General features: G+C 40.5%; 1 protein-coding gene across 4 annotated transcripts in view; it reads left to right on the top strand.

Annotated features, from left to right (window-relative positions):
- The window catches only part of LOC144500634 (glucocorticoid-induced transcript 1 protein-like), a 71,415-nt gene extending 59,050 nt beyond the window's left edge, over window positions 1-12,365 (top strand). For 2 of the 4 annotated variants that reach the window (XM_078223889.1, XM_078223888.1), the window contains exons 3-7: window positions 1,467-1,583; window positions 2,346-2,489; window positions 3,937-4,156; window positions 5,169-5,289; window positions 9,864-12,282. In XM_078223889.1, coding sequence (XP_078080015.1) covers window positions 1,467-1,583; window positions 2,346-2,489; window positions 3,937-4,156; window positions 5,169-5,289; window positions 9,864-10,224 — 963 coding nt within the window. In that variant the 3' untranslated portion in view covers window positions 10,225-12,282. Of the gene's footprint in view, window positions 1-1,466; window positions 1,584-2,345; window positions 2,490-3,936; window positions 4,157-5,168; window positions 5,290-9,863 lie in introns of all 4 variants that reach the window. The other 2 variants (XM_078223886.1, XM_078223887.1) reach the window with 2 other exon arrangements.
- The last annotated feature ends 5,126 nt before the right edge of the window (window positions 12,366-17,491 follow it).

Below are 17,491 nucleotides of genomic sequence, written 5' to 3'. Positions count from 1 at the left end.
GGTCCAGTGTTAAGGACAATTCCCTCTAAAAGCGTGACAACAAGATGTAGACTGCTACATGGACCAAAAAACACTCAAATGGAAGACTGTTCATCGTCTGAAGTTGTTGAACTCAAATGAGTCCAGAGGGCTGCAAAGTTCCCAATCAGATAGTGAGGTGCTATTCTTCAAGCTTGTATTGGACTTCACTGCCAATGTATAAGGATGTATAATACCTACCCTTTTATCTCCTCTCTCCTTGCTATCCAAGGCCCCCAGCACTCCTTCCAGGTGCAGCAGAACTTTACTTGTACTTTCAATTTAGTATACAGCATTCACTGGTCACAATGTGGTCTCCTTTCTGTGCAGAGACCAGTTGCAGACTGGGTGATTATTGATTTGATCTATTATTGTCACATGTATTTATTATACAGTGAAAAGTGTCTCTTGCGTGCTCCATGAACGAAGCATCCCATACACAAAGAAGGAGGGTGCAGAATGTGGTTAGTCATAGCTATGATGTAGAGAAAGATCAAATTAATGAGGCAGGTCCGTTCAAAAGGCTGGCAGCAGGGAAGACTGCATTTTGCAGAACACTTCCACTCAGACTGCAAGCATAATCCCAACCTTCCAGCTGTTATTTTAATTCACCGCCTTGTTCCTGTTCTCGCATTTGGAGGGCCAAAGGGCCTGTTCCTCTACTGTACTTTTCTTTGTCCTGTTTGTCCTCTGCCTGCTACAGTGTTCTGGCGAAACCCAATTTAAGGTTAAACAGCACCTCATTTTCTGATTAGGCACTTGAGAGCCATTTGGACTCCATATTGAGCTCAACAACTTCAGACAATGAACTCCTCCGTTTTGTTTTTTTTTTGCAAAGTGCCAGTCTGTATCATCTTTTCATATTGCTTTCAGACAAAATTATCCTTTATTGTAAATTAACACTTGTATCAACGCTTTATTTTTTAACTACATCCATTATCACTCCCTTTTTGCCTTTTGTTCTATGGCATCTTTGTCATTTAATGACTCCCTAACCTCACATTGACCTTCCTTTTTGTTCTGTCTGACCCTGCCACTAACCTCACTCCAATTTTTCAACAGCATAAAACCCTTCACATTTCTAGCTCTCTTCAGTTCCGAAAGTGTCGTGTTTGATTCAAAATCTTAACTCCTATTTTTCTCCACATATGCTGCTGACCTGCTGAGATTTTCCAGCACTGTTTCTATTATAGAGCTCTTTGCTTCTCATTTGTCATGCTGTTATAATCCAAGCCTAGGGCTACCTAGCCATCTTTTTGGTTTCTTTTTAGATGCTGGCCTCTTATAAGCCCTCCTTGATGTTTGAACGTTAGAAATACTGAATTCGTCCTTGCATTGGAAATTGTTAAATTGATCCCTGAACATACTATTCCTATAAAGAAGGATGAAATAAAAACATTGTTGAAATGTTCATTAATCATCTTTTCTTTTTTGTGGCCCCTGATCAGATTGCAAAGCTCAGACAGCAACTCCAACGCACTAAACTAAGCAAGAAGCACAGCAAGGACAAAGAGCGTCAGTCACCTCTGCATGGCGATCATGCAGCTCTGGGTGTGGTACAGCAGGTAAGATGCTCTTGTGGGATGGGAGTTGTCCATATTCAGCATGCTTTAAACAGTAATTGGAATCGCTTATACGTCAGACTTGTGTTGGACCCTATTATGGCCATTACTGCACAGACCTTGAACATGGTCATAGGGTGGCATGTCTTGAATCCTACTGCCTATTGTTCCGTTGGCACTTTATTAAAGGCAGTGCTTGAATAATTGAAACATCTGCATTGTTTGCTAATCTGGTTTCAGTCTGCCCGCTGTAGACCTCATGCATTTAATAGTGAAATGTAACGTGAGATTTCTAGTTTGTTTTTCATTTTAAATTTAAATAAAGTACCGAGGTCGAATTAGATCTCGACAGCCTCCTTTTTCTCACTTTTTATTGTCTGCTTCGATGGTCAATTCACACACTATCAGGAAATAGTATTTTTACCTCCATGTTGTCTTTTGTCTTTTCCTTTACATTTTTGTTTAATTACCTCAGTGACTAGATCATGCTCCTTGAATGGATGAGGCTTAAAAATGTACAACAGTGTTTTGTTAGATTAAGTTTACTCTTTTTGTTGAATGGCAAAGTATAGTTAATAAAAATAAAACATTGGAAGATTCCCAAGGGCATGTTTGTTTTGAATATTTGACCAAGGCGGGATAGTTTAGTATAGATCCGTTGGGGATGAACAATCCATTCTATTGTGTGCACTTAACTGTAAAATTGTCATGTTCATTGAACTTGCATTGCCTTTTCTCATAATATAACATGTTTGTCTTTGAAAGGGACCTTCCAAGTTTGTGCCCATTCTGCCAGCAAACCTTGCCATCACAAAGTTAATTCCACGACTTAGGAACAGCTTGGAGGCAATAAATCAGGAAATTGAAGGAATGTTTATTAAAGAACCTGGGGATAAAGAGTTACTGAGGGTAGGTAGTCTCGTTAATAAAGCCTGATTAAGCCATTTGAATGTATTTTTTCCCTTGAGTATTATTTTTAGACCTCATGCAAACATCCAGTCCTAACTGCAAAACTTTCCCATTGAATGTGTACTTGAATTTCAAATAACTTGCATGAGAATTTGTTCCCTTTATAACTGAAGGTCAGATGTATTGTGTGGTGCATTACTGAGCTATTCAGTCTAGGATGGTGTCCCTGGTTTGATTGCTGGTGTTGGCAAGAATTACAGTGGAATAGGCCAATGTATACTGAAATTGGCTTGGCTCTCCCTGAGCTAGGCAAGAAGACATTAGCAACCGCTATTGCTATGTTCAGTGTCCAGTGAGCCTTTACAAGAGTGTGTGCAGACAAGTTTTAATCAGTTGTGATGTTCCTATGGTGGTTGAGCATGCTGACATTGACTTTACATTTGTGCAAGATAGCTGAAAGTTACTGAAATATGTGGAGTTGTAATCCTGAAAATGTTGCTTGATGGGAGCGAGGAGTTGGTGAGGCGAAGACTTAAACATTTTGGGATGGGAAAAGTAAAATCCCTTAACTAATGGCCATGGAAGAAAGAATTGACTTAGATCAGTTAATAAAACTCTTAACTATAGGAGTCAAAGTTACAGGTTTCAGCTCCTCTCCAGGAGTTGAACACAATCTCTAGATTGATATTCCGATGTACTGAAGGAATGTTGCATTGTTGGTGTTGTCTTTCAAATCAAATTAAACTTGAGATCCTGCCACCTTGTAGTTGGGTGTGAAAGATCTCATAGCACTGAGGTGTACTCTACAACTGAGCCATGGTCTTGGTACTTCTGTGGCTGAGGCAGGTCATGAGCTCTACTTTTGCAGTGACTAAGATGCATGCAGCAGCCATTTTTTTCCAACTTCAAGATTTGACAGACAGTAATAAGTTAAATGACTGGTTAATTTCTGCTATTGATTTAAGGGAAGAATAGTGGCTATAACATCAGGAGCCCTTCAATCAACGGCAGAACAGCCGATAGAGCTTTCGCATCAATCCTCACTTAAAAGATAGCATCTCCAACAATGCAGCATTGCCTCATTCTTGCATTGAGAGCTCAAAATTGATGTGGTGATTGCTCTGAATCTTCAGGCTTGTGAGCAAGCATTCTACTGACCAAATCACTGCCTTTGGCCAAGAGCATTTGTGTTGTTTAAATCGTGTGGTTATTTGCAAGCTAAGCTGGTTCAGCGGCTATGACTGCCAACAGAAATTTACCTAGAACATGGAACACTTGATGAAAGCAAATATAAATAAGCAGTTTTTTATTTTATAAATCTTGTTGAAATTGCAGCCAAGCATTTTACCTGCAAGATGGACTAGATTGTTATATTCATTAGTCATTGTGATTTGGAGTCCTTTATCTTGAATCACTAATTTTCCTCTTTCCTACATCTGCCTTGTAGATAATGGATGCACCTGATGGGCACAGGGCACCCTTCCCTTCTCAACGACACAGCAGCAGTTCTCAGAGTGAACCCTCACCTATCCCTCTTGAACAGACCAGTGGCTATAGTAGTCCCTCTCCATATCCGTCCCTGTCCCCATCTCCTTCGTATCCGAATGGAAGCCAGGAAGAGGGGCCTTGTATTATAGAAGATGTAACATTTTTTGTTCGGGACAAAGGTGAGATCATAGTGCACAGATATAGGAGATTTTATTCTACCTAAATTACTTGTAATAAAATATGACAATGTATCTTTCCCTCACCTGTCCTGGAGATGCTGACTCACAGGTTATGGCCACATGGGTTGAGTAGTTTTCTGCAATTGTGGTCATGCGCTTGTTCTGTAATGCTACACAAGGTGTCAGCAATTTAGTCAATTTTAATGGCATTGGAGCCATGCTTGATGCTGTGTTTGCCTGATGTGCCTTAGACAAAGGTGTACTGTGTAGCTCAGCCCTGACTGAAATTGAAGCTTATTTTCCATTTTTGTCTAGTCCAGTTCAAAATAGTACTATATCCAATGCAGGTTTAAGCAATGTATGGACAAGCAATGAGTAACCTAGGAAAGAATACAAATGAGGCTAAGAATGCAGGACAATATTCACAAAACTGTCCAATGTGTAAGAAGCACATTGTAAATGTATCTCCTTTTGCAGAATGCTTCTTGTAGGTTTTTGCAGAGTCACATATCCTCTTTTCTGAGCTACAGTTTGGCCTTGTTTGTTCAGCTACTAATGACACTTTGACAATAATTTTTGTGAATTTAAGCAATCCAGTTAGCTGGTCAGTAATGTACTGATATTGTCAACCAACAAATGCGAAATTACCTTAGACTTGTGTTGCCAACTGAACCGCTCTAGATTGTTCATTTACATCTTGCCCTGATTGACCCAAATATTTCCAAGTTTTCAGTGACCTCTTTTTGCGTTAGGGCAATGCTGAGTATTCCATTTGTAGCTGTTTACTGAAGAAGGATGTTCCATACAGAAATATGGAAAAATGTGGCTTAAGTTGCCTCAAAAATGTGCCTGACTGCAATTCTAAGAGCTGTTCCCTTCTCTGGAGTCCACTGAACCATTTCAACAAAAGCATTGATGTTGTCACTTTTAAAACTCTTAATTGGGATTCCAGCTGTCTTGGTTATGAAACCAGCATTGCTAAGTCACTTCCTCCACTTTTTCAATGACACAGATAGTGGCACAAGCTCCCCTCTCCTGAAGTATGCTTCCTCTCCCAAACCAAACCACAGCTACATGTTCAAGCGGGAGCCTCCAGAAGGCTGTGAACGGGTGACTGCATTTGAAGAAACACCGTAAGTAAAGATGTGCATCTAAACACTTGTGACGGAGTCAATATATGATATAATATTTAAGTTTATGGTCATTCAAGCTGGCCAAGTTTGAGTGTAATTTTCCCTACAAACTTCCACAATGTAGTGGGGCTCAAGATTGGGGACGTTTGTTTTAAGCATGTGTATCTTAAATTGATTTCTATATTTCCAAATTCATGAATAGATTACTCATTTACTTTCTTCCTGTTAAAGTTTTCAGAGTACTTGGGTCTGGTCTGGTCTGTTCGAGTTGTGTAGGGATTGGTGTAGATACCTGAATGCACCCCAACCCCTTTAATATCTTAAGTATTGCTCTATCTGCCTCTAAATGCATCCCTGTCCTGGTTCAGGCAGTATTGATGAGCAGAGTTCTGAAGCTAAGGTGACCTGTTTTGGGACATGGTGGGATTTTCCACGCAGCCTGCCGCATGTTTTGCGGAGGTAGCCCACCATTGGCCGCTGGTAGCATCATCTTGTCCCGCCGCTATCAACAAGACTTCCCGTTGAAAGCACCCCATGCCACCAGGAAACCTTGGAATGGGGGGTGTGCTGTCGGCAGGACCAGAAGATCCCACTGGCGTGAACGACCTGAGAATTCCAGCCACAATGTTTGTTTTGAATGAACATGTGTCTTATTTTTACTGAAAAATTAGGAGCTGCATTGCATTAGTTAAATTAAGTTGGCAAAAAATGAAGTTTTAGCTGATGGCTTTCAGTTCAATGCACTTGGGCCTCATTCTGTTTGGTTCTTTCGTATCAGGTTCTGCCTCACATGATCCCTCTTTTAAAATTCTGCTGTTGCATAAAGAAACAATTCAACCATATTGAATGTCATAGATTAGATAACCTATCTCCCCGATCTGCAGGTTATAGTCTGCAGTCAATATTTCACTAGCATATGAACAAGTAAATAAAACGCAACGTGCAGAATATTCAAAATGTGCAGATCATGGAACAGTAGCCTGATTGAATTCCAAACTAACTAGCTTATTGTAACAAGGTGCACATTGTAGCAGAACGGTCACTGTGACCAATGCATCATTTAATGGTATTGGAATTGAAAGGCTGTTGGATTAGTAGGGTTTAAATCTAAGTATTCTGCAAACCATTCAATGCTGTACCTTGCCCTTTGAACATTTTGTGCGGTGTCCAAAATCCTGGCAGCTGATATACACAGTCGAGTACTTCTAAATTTTCTTCGGATCAAAACTTTTGGAAGTCATTTTCTGTCTGGCTGCAAAAGAATGTTTTGAAGTTATTGGATGAAATAAGAAATGGAGAGGCAGGACAAGATAGGTTTGTGACATTGTGAAATAACATGCTCGGACTAGTGTGTTTTTGAGAGGATTTGGCTGATCTTTACTTTGGCATATTTTGTCTTTAATATAAGTAAGACCAGAGGTATAGGAGCAGAATTAGGCCAGTTGGCCCATTGAGTCCGCACCGCCATTTGATCATAACTATGTTACTCAATCCCATTACATAGAACATAGAACAGTACAGCACAGAACAGGCCCTTCGGCCCACGATGTTGTGCCGAGCTTTATCTGAAACCAAGATCAAGCTATCCCACTCCCTATCATCCTGGTGCGCTCCATGTGCCTATCCAATAACCGCTTAAATGTTCCTAAAGTGTCTGACTCCACTATCACTGCAGGCAGTCCATTCCACACCCCAACCACTCTCTGCGTAAAGAACCTACCTCTGATATCCTTCCTATATCTCCCACCACGAACCCTATAGTTATGCCCCCTTGTAATAGCTCCATCCACCCGAGGAAATAGTCTTTGAACGTTCACTCTATCTATCCCCTTCATCATTTTATAAACCTCTATTAAGTCTCCCTCAGCCTACTCCGCTCCACAGAGAACAGCCCTAGCTCCCTCAACCTTTCCTCATAAGACCTACCCTCCAAACCAGGCAGCATCCTGGTAAATCTCCTCTGCACTCTTTCCAGCGCTTCCACATCCTTCTTATAGTGAGGTGACCAGAACTGCACACAATATTCCAAATGTGGTCTCACCAAGGTCCTGTATATTTGCAGCATAACCCCACGGCTCTTAAACTCCAACCCCCTGTTAAGTAAAAGCTAACACACTATAGGCCTTCTTCACAGCTCTATCCACTTGAGTGGCAACCTTTAGAGATCTGTGGATATGGACCCCAAGATCTCTCTGTTCCTCCACAGTCTTCAGAACCCTACCTTTGACCCTGTAATCCACATTTAAATTAGTCCTACCAAAATGAATCACCTCACATTTATCAGGGTTAAACTCCATTTGCCATTTTTCAGCCCAGCTTTGCATCCTATCTATGTCTCTTTGCAGCCGACAACAGCCCTCCACCTCATCCACTACTCCACCAATCTTGGTGTCATCAGCAAATTTACTGATCCACCCTTCAGCCCCCTCCTCTAAGTCATTAATAAAAATCACAAAGAGCAGAGGACCAAGCGGCACACCGCTAGCGACCTGCCTCCAATCCGAAAATTTTCCATCGACCAACACCCTCTGTCTTCGATCAGACAGCCAGTTACCTATCCAATCGGCCAACTTTCCCTCTATCCCACACCTCCTCACTTTCATCATAAGCCGACCATGGGGGACCTTATCAAATCCCTTACTAAAATCCATGTACATGACATCAACTGCCCTACCTTCATCAACACACTTAGTTACCACCTCAAAAAATTCGATCAAATTTGTGAGGCACGACTTGCCCTTCACGAATCCGTGCTGACTATCCCAGATTAATCCGCATCTTTCTAAATGGTCGTAAATCCCATCTCTAAGGACCTTTTCCATCAATTTACCAACAACTGAAGTAAGACTAACCGGTCTATAATTACCAGGGTCATTTCTATTCCCTTTCTTAAACAGAGGAACAACATTCGCCATTCTCCAATCCTCTGGCACCATCCCCGTGGACAGCGAGGACCCAAAGATCAAAGCCAAAGGCTCTGCAATCTCATCCCTTGCCTCCCAAAGAATCCTAGGATACATTTCATTAAGCCCAGGGGACTTATCGACCTTCAGTTTATTCAAAACTGCCAGGACATCCTCCCTCCGAACATCTATTTCCTCCAGCCTATTAGCCTGTAACACCTTCTCTTCCTCAAAAACATGGCCCCTCTCCTTGGTGAACACTGAAGAAAAGTATTCATTCATCACCTCGCCTATCTTTACTGACTCCATACACAAGTTCCCACTACTGTCCTTGACCGGCCCTAACCTCACCCTGGTCATTCTTTTATTCCTCACATAAGAGTAAAAAGCCTTGGGGTTTTCCTTGATCCGATCCGCCAAGGACTTCTCGTGTCCCCTCCTAGCTCTCCTAAGCCCCTTTTTCAGCTCATTCCTTGCTAACTTGTAACCGTCAATCGAGCCATCTGAACCTTGTTTCCTCATCCCTACATAAGCTTCCCTCTTCCTTTTCACAAGACATTCCACCTCTTTCGTGAACCATGGTTCCCTCACTCAGCCATTTCCTCCCTGCCTGACAGGGACATACCTATCAAGGACATCCAGTATTTGTTCCTTGAAAAAGTTCCACTTTTCATTAGTTCCTTTCTCTGACAGTTTCTGTTTCCAAACTTATGCCCCCTAATTCTTGCCGAATCGCATCATAATTACCTCTCCCCCAAATTGTAAACCTTGCCCTGCCGTACGGCCCTATCCCTCTCCATTGCAATAACAAAAGACACCGAATTGTGGTCACTATCTCCAAAGTTCTCTACCTTTTCCCCGGAATCTGTGCTCCCTTTACCAATCAAGAACCCATCTACCTCTGTCTTAAATATGCTCAGTGAACTGACCTCCACAGCCTTCTGTGGCAATGAATTCCACAGATTCACCACCCTCTGGCTGAAGAAATTCCTCCTCCTCTTGGTTCTAAAGGATCATCCCTTTACACTTGAGGCTGTGCCCTCGGATCTTTGTCTCTCCTACTAATGGAAACATCTTCCTCCACATCCACTCTATCCAGGTCTTTCAGTCTTCTATAAGTTTCAATGAGACCCCCCCCCCTTTCAACTTTCTAAACTCCAAATACAGGCCCAGAGTCCTCAAAAGCTCCTCATATGTCAAGCCTTTCATTCCCAGGATCATTCTTGTGAACCTCTGGACTCCAAGGCCAGCACGTCCTTGCATAGATACGGGGCCCAAAATTGCTCTCAATATTCCAAGTGTGATCTGACCAGAGCCTTTTAAAGCGTCAGCAGTATATTCCTGCATAAATAGTAGTGTGTGAAAATTTCCAAACAGTTGCTGTACAAAATCCTGTGTGAGAGAATAGGAATAAAGCTGTGGAGTTAATTTATTGTTTGCTTAGCTGCAGGAATACAGTTACAATGCTTAACCTTAAGGCAAACTAGTAACAAAATACCGGTGGTACAGTTTCATTTAATGTAATATTTAGATTTATAAGTTCAGTCTATAAATTATGATAAACTATCATATTTCTTCTTGAATGCAAGTAATTCTATCTGGGCTAAAATGCTTTCAAATCTGTTCAATTAAATATGATTGTGACTTAATATTTCTGTATTCTTTTTTCAGGGCTATTTCCTTTGGGCAGGCTTTGCTGTACTCGTGTCCAGATAAAAACAAAGTTAATTTCAACCCCACTGGCTCTGCCTTCTGCCCAGTCCATATTCTTAAGCCTCTTTTACCAACTGTTGACTTGATATTAAGGCACTTGCCAACATCTGCTTCATCAACCTCTCCAAGCACAGGGGTATCACCGAGCACTTTGACCTCTTGCCAGTCTACAACTCAGGTCTCATTCCAGCAACCATCGGAGGATTCAGGGACCACAGACTTTACTGAGCTTGCTAAGGAACAACCTCTACAGTTTGATCCTTGGAAACTTGCTCAGGCTGAAGAAGGTGCCTTTTTCCAGAGCTCATTAGTAATTTAGACTGGCAAATCTGCAAAAGGTAAATAGCTGACTGCAAACTTACCCCTGGCAAGTTTATGGTGTTAAATACTACCGATTATTGGCTGTCTTAGTTTTAAATGTATTTGTATCTTAAATGCAGATTTAACTGTTTTGTTTGTAAACAGACTGATGCTAAACCAACAAGTGAAGCATTCATCTATAAGGGGAGAATGGGCTGAGTATTAGGATTTGCCTATAAAGATTTTGTGCTGAACGTACATGGTTTAGCACCAAACTGTCAAACAGCTTGTGTGAATAGAAACTTTAGGCATTTATATGCTAAACTAAAGTTTAAAAAAAAATGTCTGCTAGCTCTTCATTTACCTTTAAACCATAGCAGTACATTTTACTTCATTGACTTGAACCCATGTTGCAGGTGCAACTTCAGTAAGCACAAGCTTAACCTTGGGGGGGAAAAATGTAACGACATAGGACCATTGTAAATGTTGGCCACTTTTTTTGCTGGGAGTATTTTTTCAGTCAGCTTTTAACCTCATAGTACCTTGTGTGTGAGACTGCTACAGTATTTAGAAAATAAATTTTGTTTATATATTAAATGCACATTGGAAGCTTTTCCTTAAATAACTTTCTTGCTCTTTACTTTATGAAAAGCATTAGGTTTAGCATTTTTAAGCGGTGTACTACACTGTACAGTGACATGTGCAACTGCTGTTGATTTGAAAGGTTGTAGAATATTAAATCTAATTAGAAATCCCAGGTTACTGATTAGAATTGGTACAAGTATAGACCATTGGGTGCTGCTGAACAATTGAGCAGTGAAATACTGGAATTTAGCAAGTATCCTGTAGCAGCAAGTACGTTTCCTGCCAATCTGATGCTTGTATAAGCTCAGCAAAGAAACTGAACTGTGAATGGTGTTTGATCTGCTTCAAAGCCTTATTACTCGTATCTTTTTGTGGGTAAAAGGTGTACAAGGATACAACTTAAACCTATTAATGAAGATGCCACGGGGAAATTAAATTTCTAGTTTATCCAATATTTGAGCAAAAAATTATCGCTGCTCATTTCTCTTTTTTGATTCGAGACTGGGCAAGAATGAATTACCCCCAAAACATCCTGATAATGCCACAGAGGAGCAGGGAGGGTATTTTAAAATCAAAACTTCATTTTAAAGATCTATCAGGTTAACAACTCAAATATTGGGAATTGATTAAATTTGTTCGGGTTAAATAAAGCATTTGTGTGGAAGGTAACTGGGCTAATTTAAAATCAAGTTAGGGAGCCAATTTGAATGCACCTGAATTGGTGTTGCAGTTCTACTGATCTAACCTGTGCAATTAACTGGTATACACTTCAGTTCCTTGATGCAGCATGCAAGTGCTATGGTGTATATTGCATTCTGCTCTTGCGTATTACACGACAGAATACATTTCCTGGCCAAATGTTAAATATTCAAAATCTTTTGTAGATTGACTGCTGCAACAAGTAAACACATTGTGAACTTTTGTCTACATGTTGGGGAGGATTTTTTATGGATGCATTTAAAACTATTAGCCAAGATTTGGGCCTGTCTGTTCAGAAGTACTCTGCACCTAATTGCTATTCTTTTGAGTCATATGAAATAAAGTTTAAGACTTTAAACATTGGGCTGAAAATTCCTTACTGAAAATAAAGTTTAGCTCCAGCGATTGAAACAAATGGCTTAACTCAATTCACTACTTAAAAATAGTTTGGCTTTTTTTTTTGAAGGGACAAAGAGGGAACAAGTGAAGAGCACAAGGTTTATTTGCACCTGTTAGTCTAACAGCAATCTGTTTGACTTTACTTTTCTCATTGTCACTGTTTCAAATGCTTTTTCTACTGAAATGTATTTTTAAATTTACTTAATATAAGTCTGGGCTTACATATACAGAAATGTGTTTTTTGTTTGGTATTTATTTAAACAATTGATGTACCCATTTAAAGGGCTAACTTCATTTAAGGTCTAACTTGGGTATTAAAAAAAAAAGTAACTATCTGAAACCTCTAGCTTAAAAGCGAAGTGTACAGATATATATGTATTAAAAAAAAAACTGCTTGGTTCCTCTGCATTCCAGTTTAATTTGCAGGTATATTCTGATACAGAGCCTGTCAAAATAAAAGCACCAGCATTTAGATTCTTTAATCTTATCGTCTCACATTGAAGATCGTGTGGTTAATAATGGTTTCGGAAACAAATTTAAGAGTGGAGTGCCCAAAAGAATTGTGTCATGGCGTGTTCTTTGCTTGTGCAGTTTTGAGTTTCAGCTCAATCTGTAATTTTGTTTTCCATTGCCTACACAGTGAAACTAGACAGTAAGTGTCCTAACATATTGGTTTGTGCTTCATGATGACCTTTGAGAGAGGCTTGATGCTAAGTTGAACAATGCAGTGCAATTATCACATTGCACATTGGAGGTTCAATGAAACACCTGGCCTACACATCTCTCTCCTCCTCCTCCTCCTCTCTCTCTCTCTTTCCCCCCCCCCCCCCCCCCCCCAAGTATTGATTATAGGATATATATTTGTGAAGTAAAATTGGCCACACGAGTGACAGATGTGTCAAGTATAAATGTGGCAGTTGTTTCCTTGATCCTTAGTGAATATCTGGAGTGCCATTTTAGCTTTATTTTCAGTTAAAATTTAGCTTCCGTGTTTCGTTCTGGAATTCAGTACACAGTAGTCCAAAAGTAAAATATTGTGCAACTCTCAAGATACAGTTCTGTCTGCACTTGGTCAGTTAATTATTGTCTTAGTAAGTCTTCTGTACACTGCATTGCAGCAAGTAACACATCTAAAAAAGAAAAAAAAAAAAAGGATTAACAGATTTTTAAAGATTGCCCTAAATTGGTTGTGAGGTAGAAGAACTTGCATGTCTTTAGAGGTGTAGAAAATATCTTGATTTTTCTATTACCACTGGAGGTGGTCGTGTTCTGCCCAGCAACAACACCACTCTGGTGCTCACAACATTCTAAGAACATTATACGGTTCTGTAGTTCCAGGAGTTTTTTTTTGCTTCACGTGTTTTGCACCAGTTGCATGAAGTAATGCAGCAGTATCTCTGAAGCTGATTTTACTTCCCTTTCACTGTTCGTGAAATGTCATATCGCCAACCTGGCTCCTATCTTGTGACTTTTTTGTTTCCATATCTTAAAAGCCACTATTTACAGAGATGCAAATTTGTAATAAAATCCAACATTGCGTGTGAAACAGTTGAGTTTTTAAACTCTGATGTTTTAGTATCTACTGTTCGAGAAGCTACCATGACTTGGAGCAATGCATCTTTTGGGAGAAATGGTAGCATTAAATACTGTTCCGTTTATAAAGTGAACTAGCACCTTCCAGTGGTAGAAGCCAAGTACTGTACTGTAACAGTATTAAATGGACCTCAATTTTTTTTTAAGTTGCCTGGTCTTGAACAACTGCACCAATTGGTAGAACAAGGTAAAACTTTTGTATTTTTTCTCCTGTTGCTATAATCTTTGAAGTTTTGCTATAGCCATATTTTAAAATCTAGATCAAATGACCCTCTCTTCCTGTGCTGCCTCCTTTTAAAACAAGAGAACCTCAATCACCTTTGGCTTACACAATTATTGCTTAAATTGTACTTTCCAAAAAAAAAAGAAATCCCAGTGGTTACTACAACTCGAGAATCAAGCAAATGAAAATTCAAAGCAAGATCATCTGTGTGACCCTTGTAAATACATTAATTTAAGTGGAACCAGCTAGCATAGCTGATTTTATAACACAAAGGCATTGTAGGCATAGCATTCTTCTGCCTTTAATACACTGTACCATGACACATTTCCTTTTGTTAGACACAAATGTGTATCAACATTGAGCAACAGAATTAACATATCTGAAGAATTAACTGTATTGCATTTTCTATTGTGTATTTGTTGATCAGACTGAATTGTTATGACAACTGCAGATAATACCACGTGAATGTTATGAGTAAATTGCTGACCAAATTGGTTAATGTAACACCAGTTTTGTATTTAAAAGATTTGAATTGGCCTGGAATTGTACCTTTGTAGGATTATTTTGTCTTATACACACTATTTGGGGGTTTGGTTGACATTGTACATATGTTTCAGAACATTAAGCTTGGACAAATGTATTGACCACATGAGCTGTGTTTAGCGTGTGGATTTGTGTGTGTTTTTTTAAGAAGTAGGTTCAGTTTCAGAAAATACAAAAATAAAAGTGCCAATTTCCATTGCAAACCTGCTGTGTTTTTTTTATTCATTTGTGGGACATGGGCATCACCGGGTGGCCAGCATTTATTGCCCATCTCTAATTGCCTGAGGGCAGTTGAGAGTCAACCACACTGCTGTGGCTCTGGAGTCACATGGAGGCCAGACCAGGTAAGGATGGCAGATTTCCTTCCCTAAAGGACATTAGTGAACCAGATGAGTTTTTCAAACAATTGACAATGGCTTCATGGTCATCAGTAGATTCTTAATTCCAGATATTTTTTTGTTGAATTCAAATTCCACCATCTGCCATGGCGGGATTCGAACCCAGTTCCTGGAGCATTAGCTAAGTTTCTGGATTAATAGTCTGGCGATAATACTACTAGGCCATCGTCTCTTAGAGTATGGTCTCATTCCAACTCTTGGACTTCATTTACTGGTGCCTATGGACTAAGTGGAATTAATAGGTTGCAATTTACTTGCCCTGTAGAAATTTTGCAATCTTTCATTGAGTTGATGCTCTGCTACACCACCTGTTTAACACCAAGCTTTGCTGCACTGAAACATAGCTATGCAAATAGCCATCTGGTTGTACAAAACTTGGAGTATTGCTGAAAAAGAGACATGCTGTCAAAGTTTTTCATCCGGACAGATTTTCAAGAATACAAATTGTAAAGAATAAGTTTTACACTGCATGAGCTGATTAATTGGTAAGTGGACTCTAGTAGTGGTGTTGCCATGGAGAATGCACCAGGGAAAGTTAACTGCCAAGCTTTTATTTTTGTTAAATCTGAGTGGATCAGCCTGCTTTGAATTTAAACAAAAACTTGGTCATTCACTGTTCCCTGGCACATTCTTGATGGGGGTGACATGGTGGCAGTGGTTAGCAAGCGACCTGGGTTCAATTATGGCATTGGGTGACTGGAGTTTGAGTTTGCACATTCTCCCCATGTCCATGTGGGATTCCTCTGGGTGCTCTGGTTTTCTCCCACAGTCCAAAGATGTGCAGTTTAGGTTGATTGACCATGCTATATTGCCTTCGTGTCTGTCCCTAGGGGGATTGGTGGGGTAAACACGTAGGTACTGGATGAGGCTTGGAGATACGCTGTCAGTTGGTGCAGGCAGATGGGCCAAATGGCCGCCTTTTGCACTGTAGGGATTCTATGATGCCTCTACCAATCAGACTCCACTTGCCAACTAATCAGCCCTTTTCAATCAGTATAAATGGTTGTCCCTTTTGCAATTGATATTCTGGTAAATCTGAGTGACAGCATGTCTCTTGCTCAGCGAGAATCATGGGTGTTCCCCATACGCTACAGCACAACTATTGAACTGAATTGTGGGTTGCATGTACCAGTGGCCATCATGAATTTTTTTTTTTATATCCCCGTTCAGATCTTTATTTTTGCAAGCAGTTTTTAGGGATTGTGCATCTGTTCCAGGTTTAAAAAAAAATACACGACATTGCAGAAATCCTGTTGTCTAGTTTTAAATTCTGTAGTCCAGAACCAGGCTATAAAGCTTAGTGGTCTGAATGAGGATTGTCTGCTCTGCGAATCTTGGATGGAACTATATCTGAAGGTATATTTACTCTCTTTATTGATATGGCTGATGGCAAGACTCATCCCAGCAACTCTTATCACTCCCATGGGATGAAAAGATTTAGTTGATTTGATTTTAATTGCTGATAGACCAAAACGTCACCAAGACCATTAAGTCCCGCTAGCAATTTGACATTATCTGAAATCTAATTGGGCAATTTGACTTGGACTAGCTAACCAAAAGAGTGTCTCCTCCTCTGTGTTGCACAATCTCTCGGTCTCATTTTTTCTTTCTTGGGGTTGTCGGGCTAACATTTATTGCCCATTTCTAGTTGACCTTGTTCAGAGGGCAATTGAGAGTCAATCACATTGCTGTGGCCTTGGAGTCATGTAGGCCAGAACGGGTAAGGAAAGAAGTTTCCTTCCCTAAAGGACATTAGTGAACCAGATGGGTTTTTCCAACAATCGACAAATGGTTTCACGGTCAGCATTAGAATTTTAATTCCTGATTTTTTTATTGAATTCAAATTCCACCATCTGCCGTGACGGGATTCGAACCCAAGTCCCCAGAACATTGGTTGAGTTTCTGGATTTATGTAATTGTATCCATTTACTACAACTACTTGTAGAATAATCGCAGGCTATTAAATATCTCTTCCCCCTCCTACCCCCAGCAAACTTTTGAGCACAGTTACGAAACATATTGGCAAATGGGTGGGATGGCCAAATGCCATGGGATTGCGCCTCCCCAAGGATGAAGAAGAATTGAGCTGGTTTGTTATCCCAGTTGGAGCAGAGCTGCTGGGCCCGCGTCAGTACTCTGCTAGACTATCATCGTCTGCCGAAATCCAAATGTTCACAATCGCTTGCTGGGTTATTGGAAGATGCATTAAGCTGCAGAACTCTTATCTGTTGCAATCCTTTCAGATGCCTTGCAATCTTGCTGCTCCCACCATACCTCAGGACTAACATAGAAGCATAGACGATAGGAGCAAGAAGAGGCCATTTGGCCCTTCGAACCTGCTGCAGCATTCATCACGATCATGGCTGATCATCCAACTCCATAGCCTAATCCTGCTTTCTCCCCATAACCTTTGATCCCATTCACCCCCAAGTGCTATATCTAGCTGCCTCTTGAATACATTCAATGTGGTAATGAATTCAACAGGCTTACCACTCTTTGGGGTGAAGAAATGTCTCCATCCTAAATGGTCTACCCTGAATCCTCAGACTGTGACCCCTGGTTCTGGACACACCCACCATCTGGAACATTTGCCCTGTCTAGTCCTGTTAGAATTTTAAGTCTCCATGAGATCCCTCGTTCGTCTGAACTCCAGCAAAAACAATCCTAACCTAGTCGATTTATCCTCATACCTCCGTCCTGCCCTCCCCAAAATCAGCCTGGTAAACCTTCGCTGCACTCCCTCAAGAGCAAGAACATCCTTTCTCAGAAAAGGAGACCAAAACTGCCCACGATATTATAGGTGTGGCCTCGCTAAGGCCCTGTATAATTGCAACAGTCATGATGTG

The sequence above is a fragment of the Mustelus asterias genome, chromosome 11, assembly GCF_964213995.1.
Source record: "Mustelus asterias chromosome 11, sMusAst1.hap1.1, whole genome shotgun sequence".
NCBI lineage: Eukaryota > Metazoa > Chordata > Chondrichthyes > Carcharhiniformes > Triakidae > Mustelus > Mustelus asterias.
This window is presented reverse-complemented; position numbering and strand designations above follow the sequence as displayed.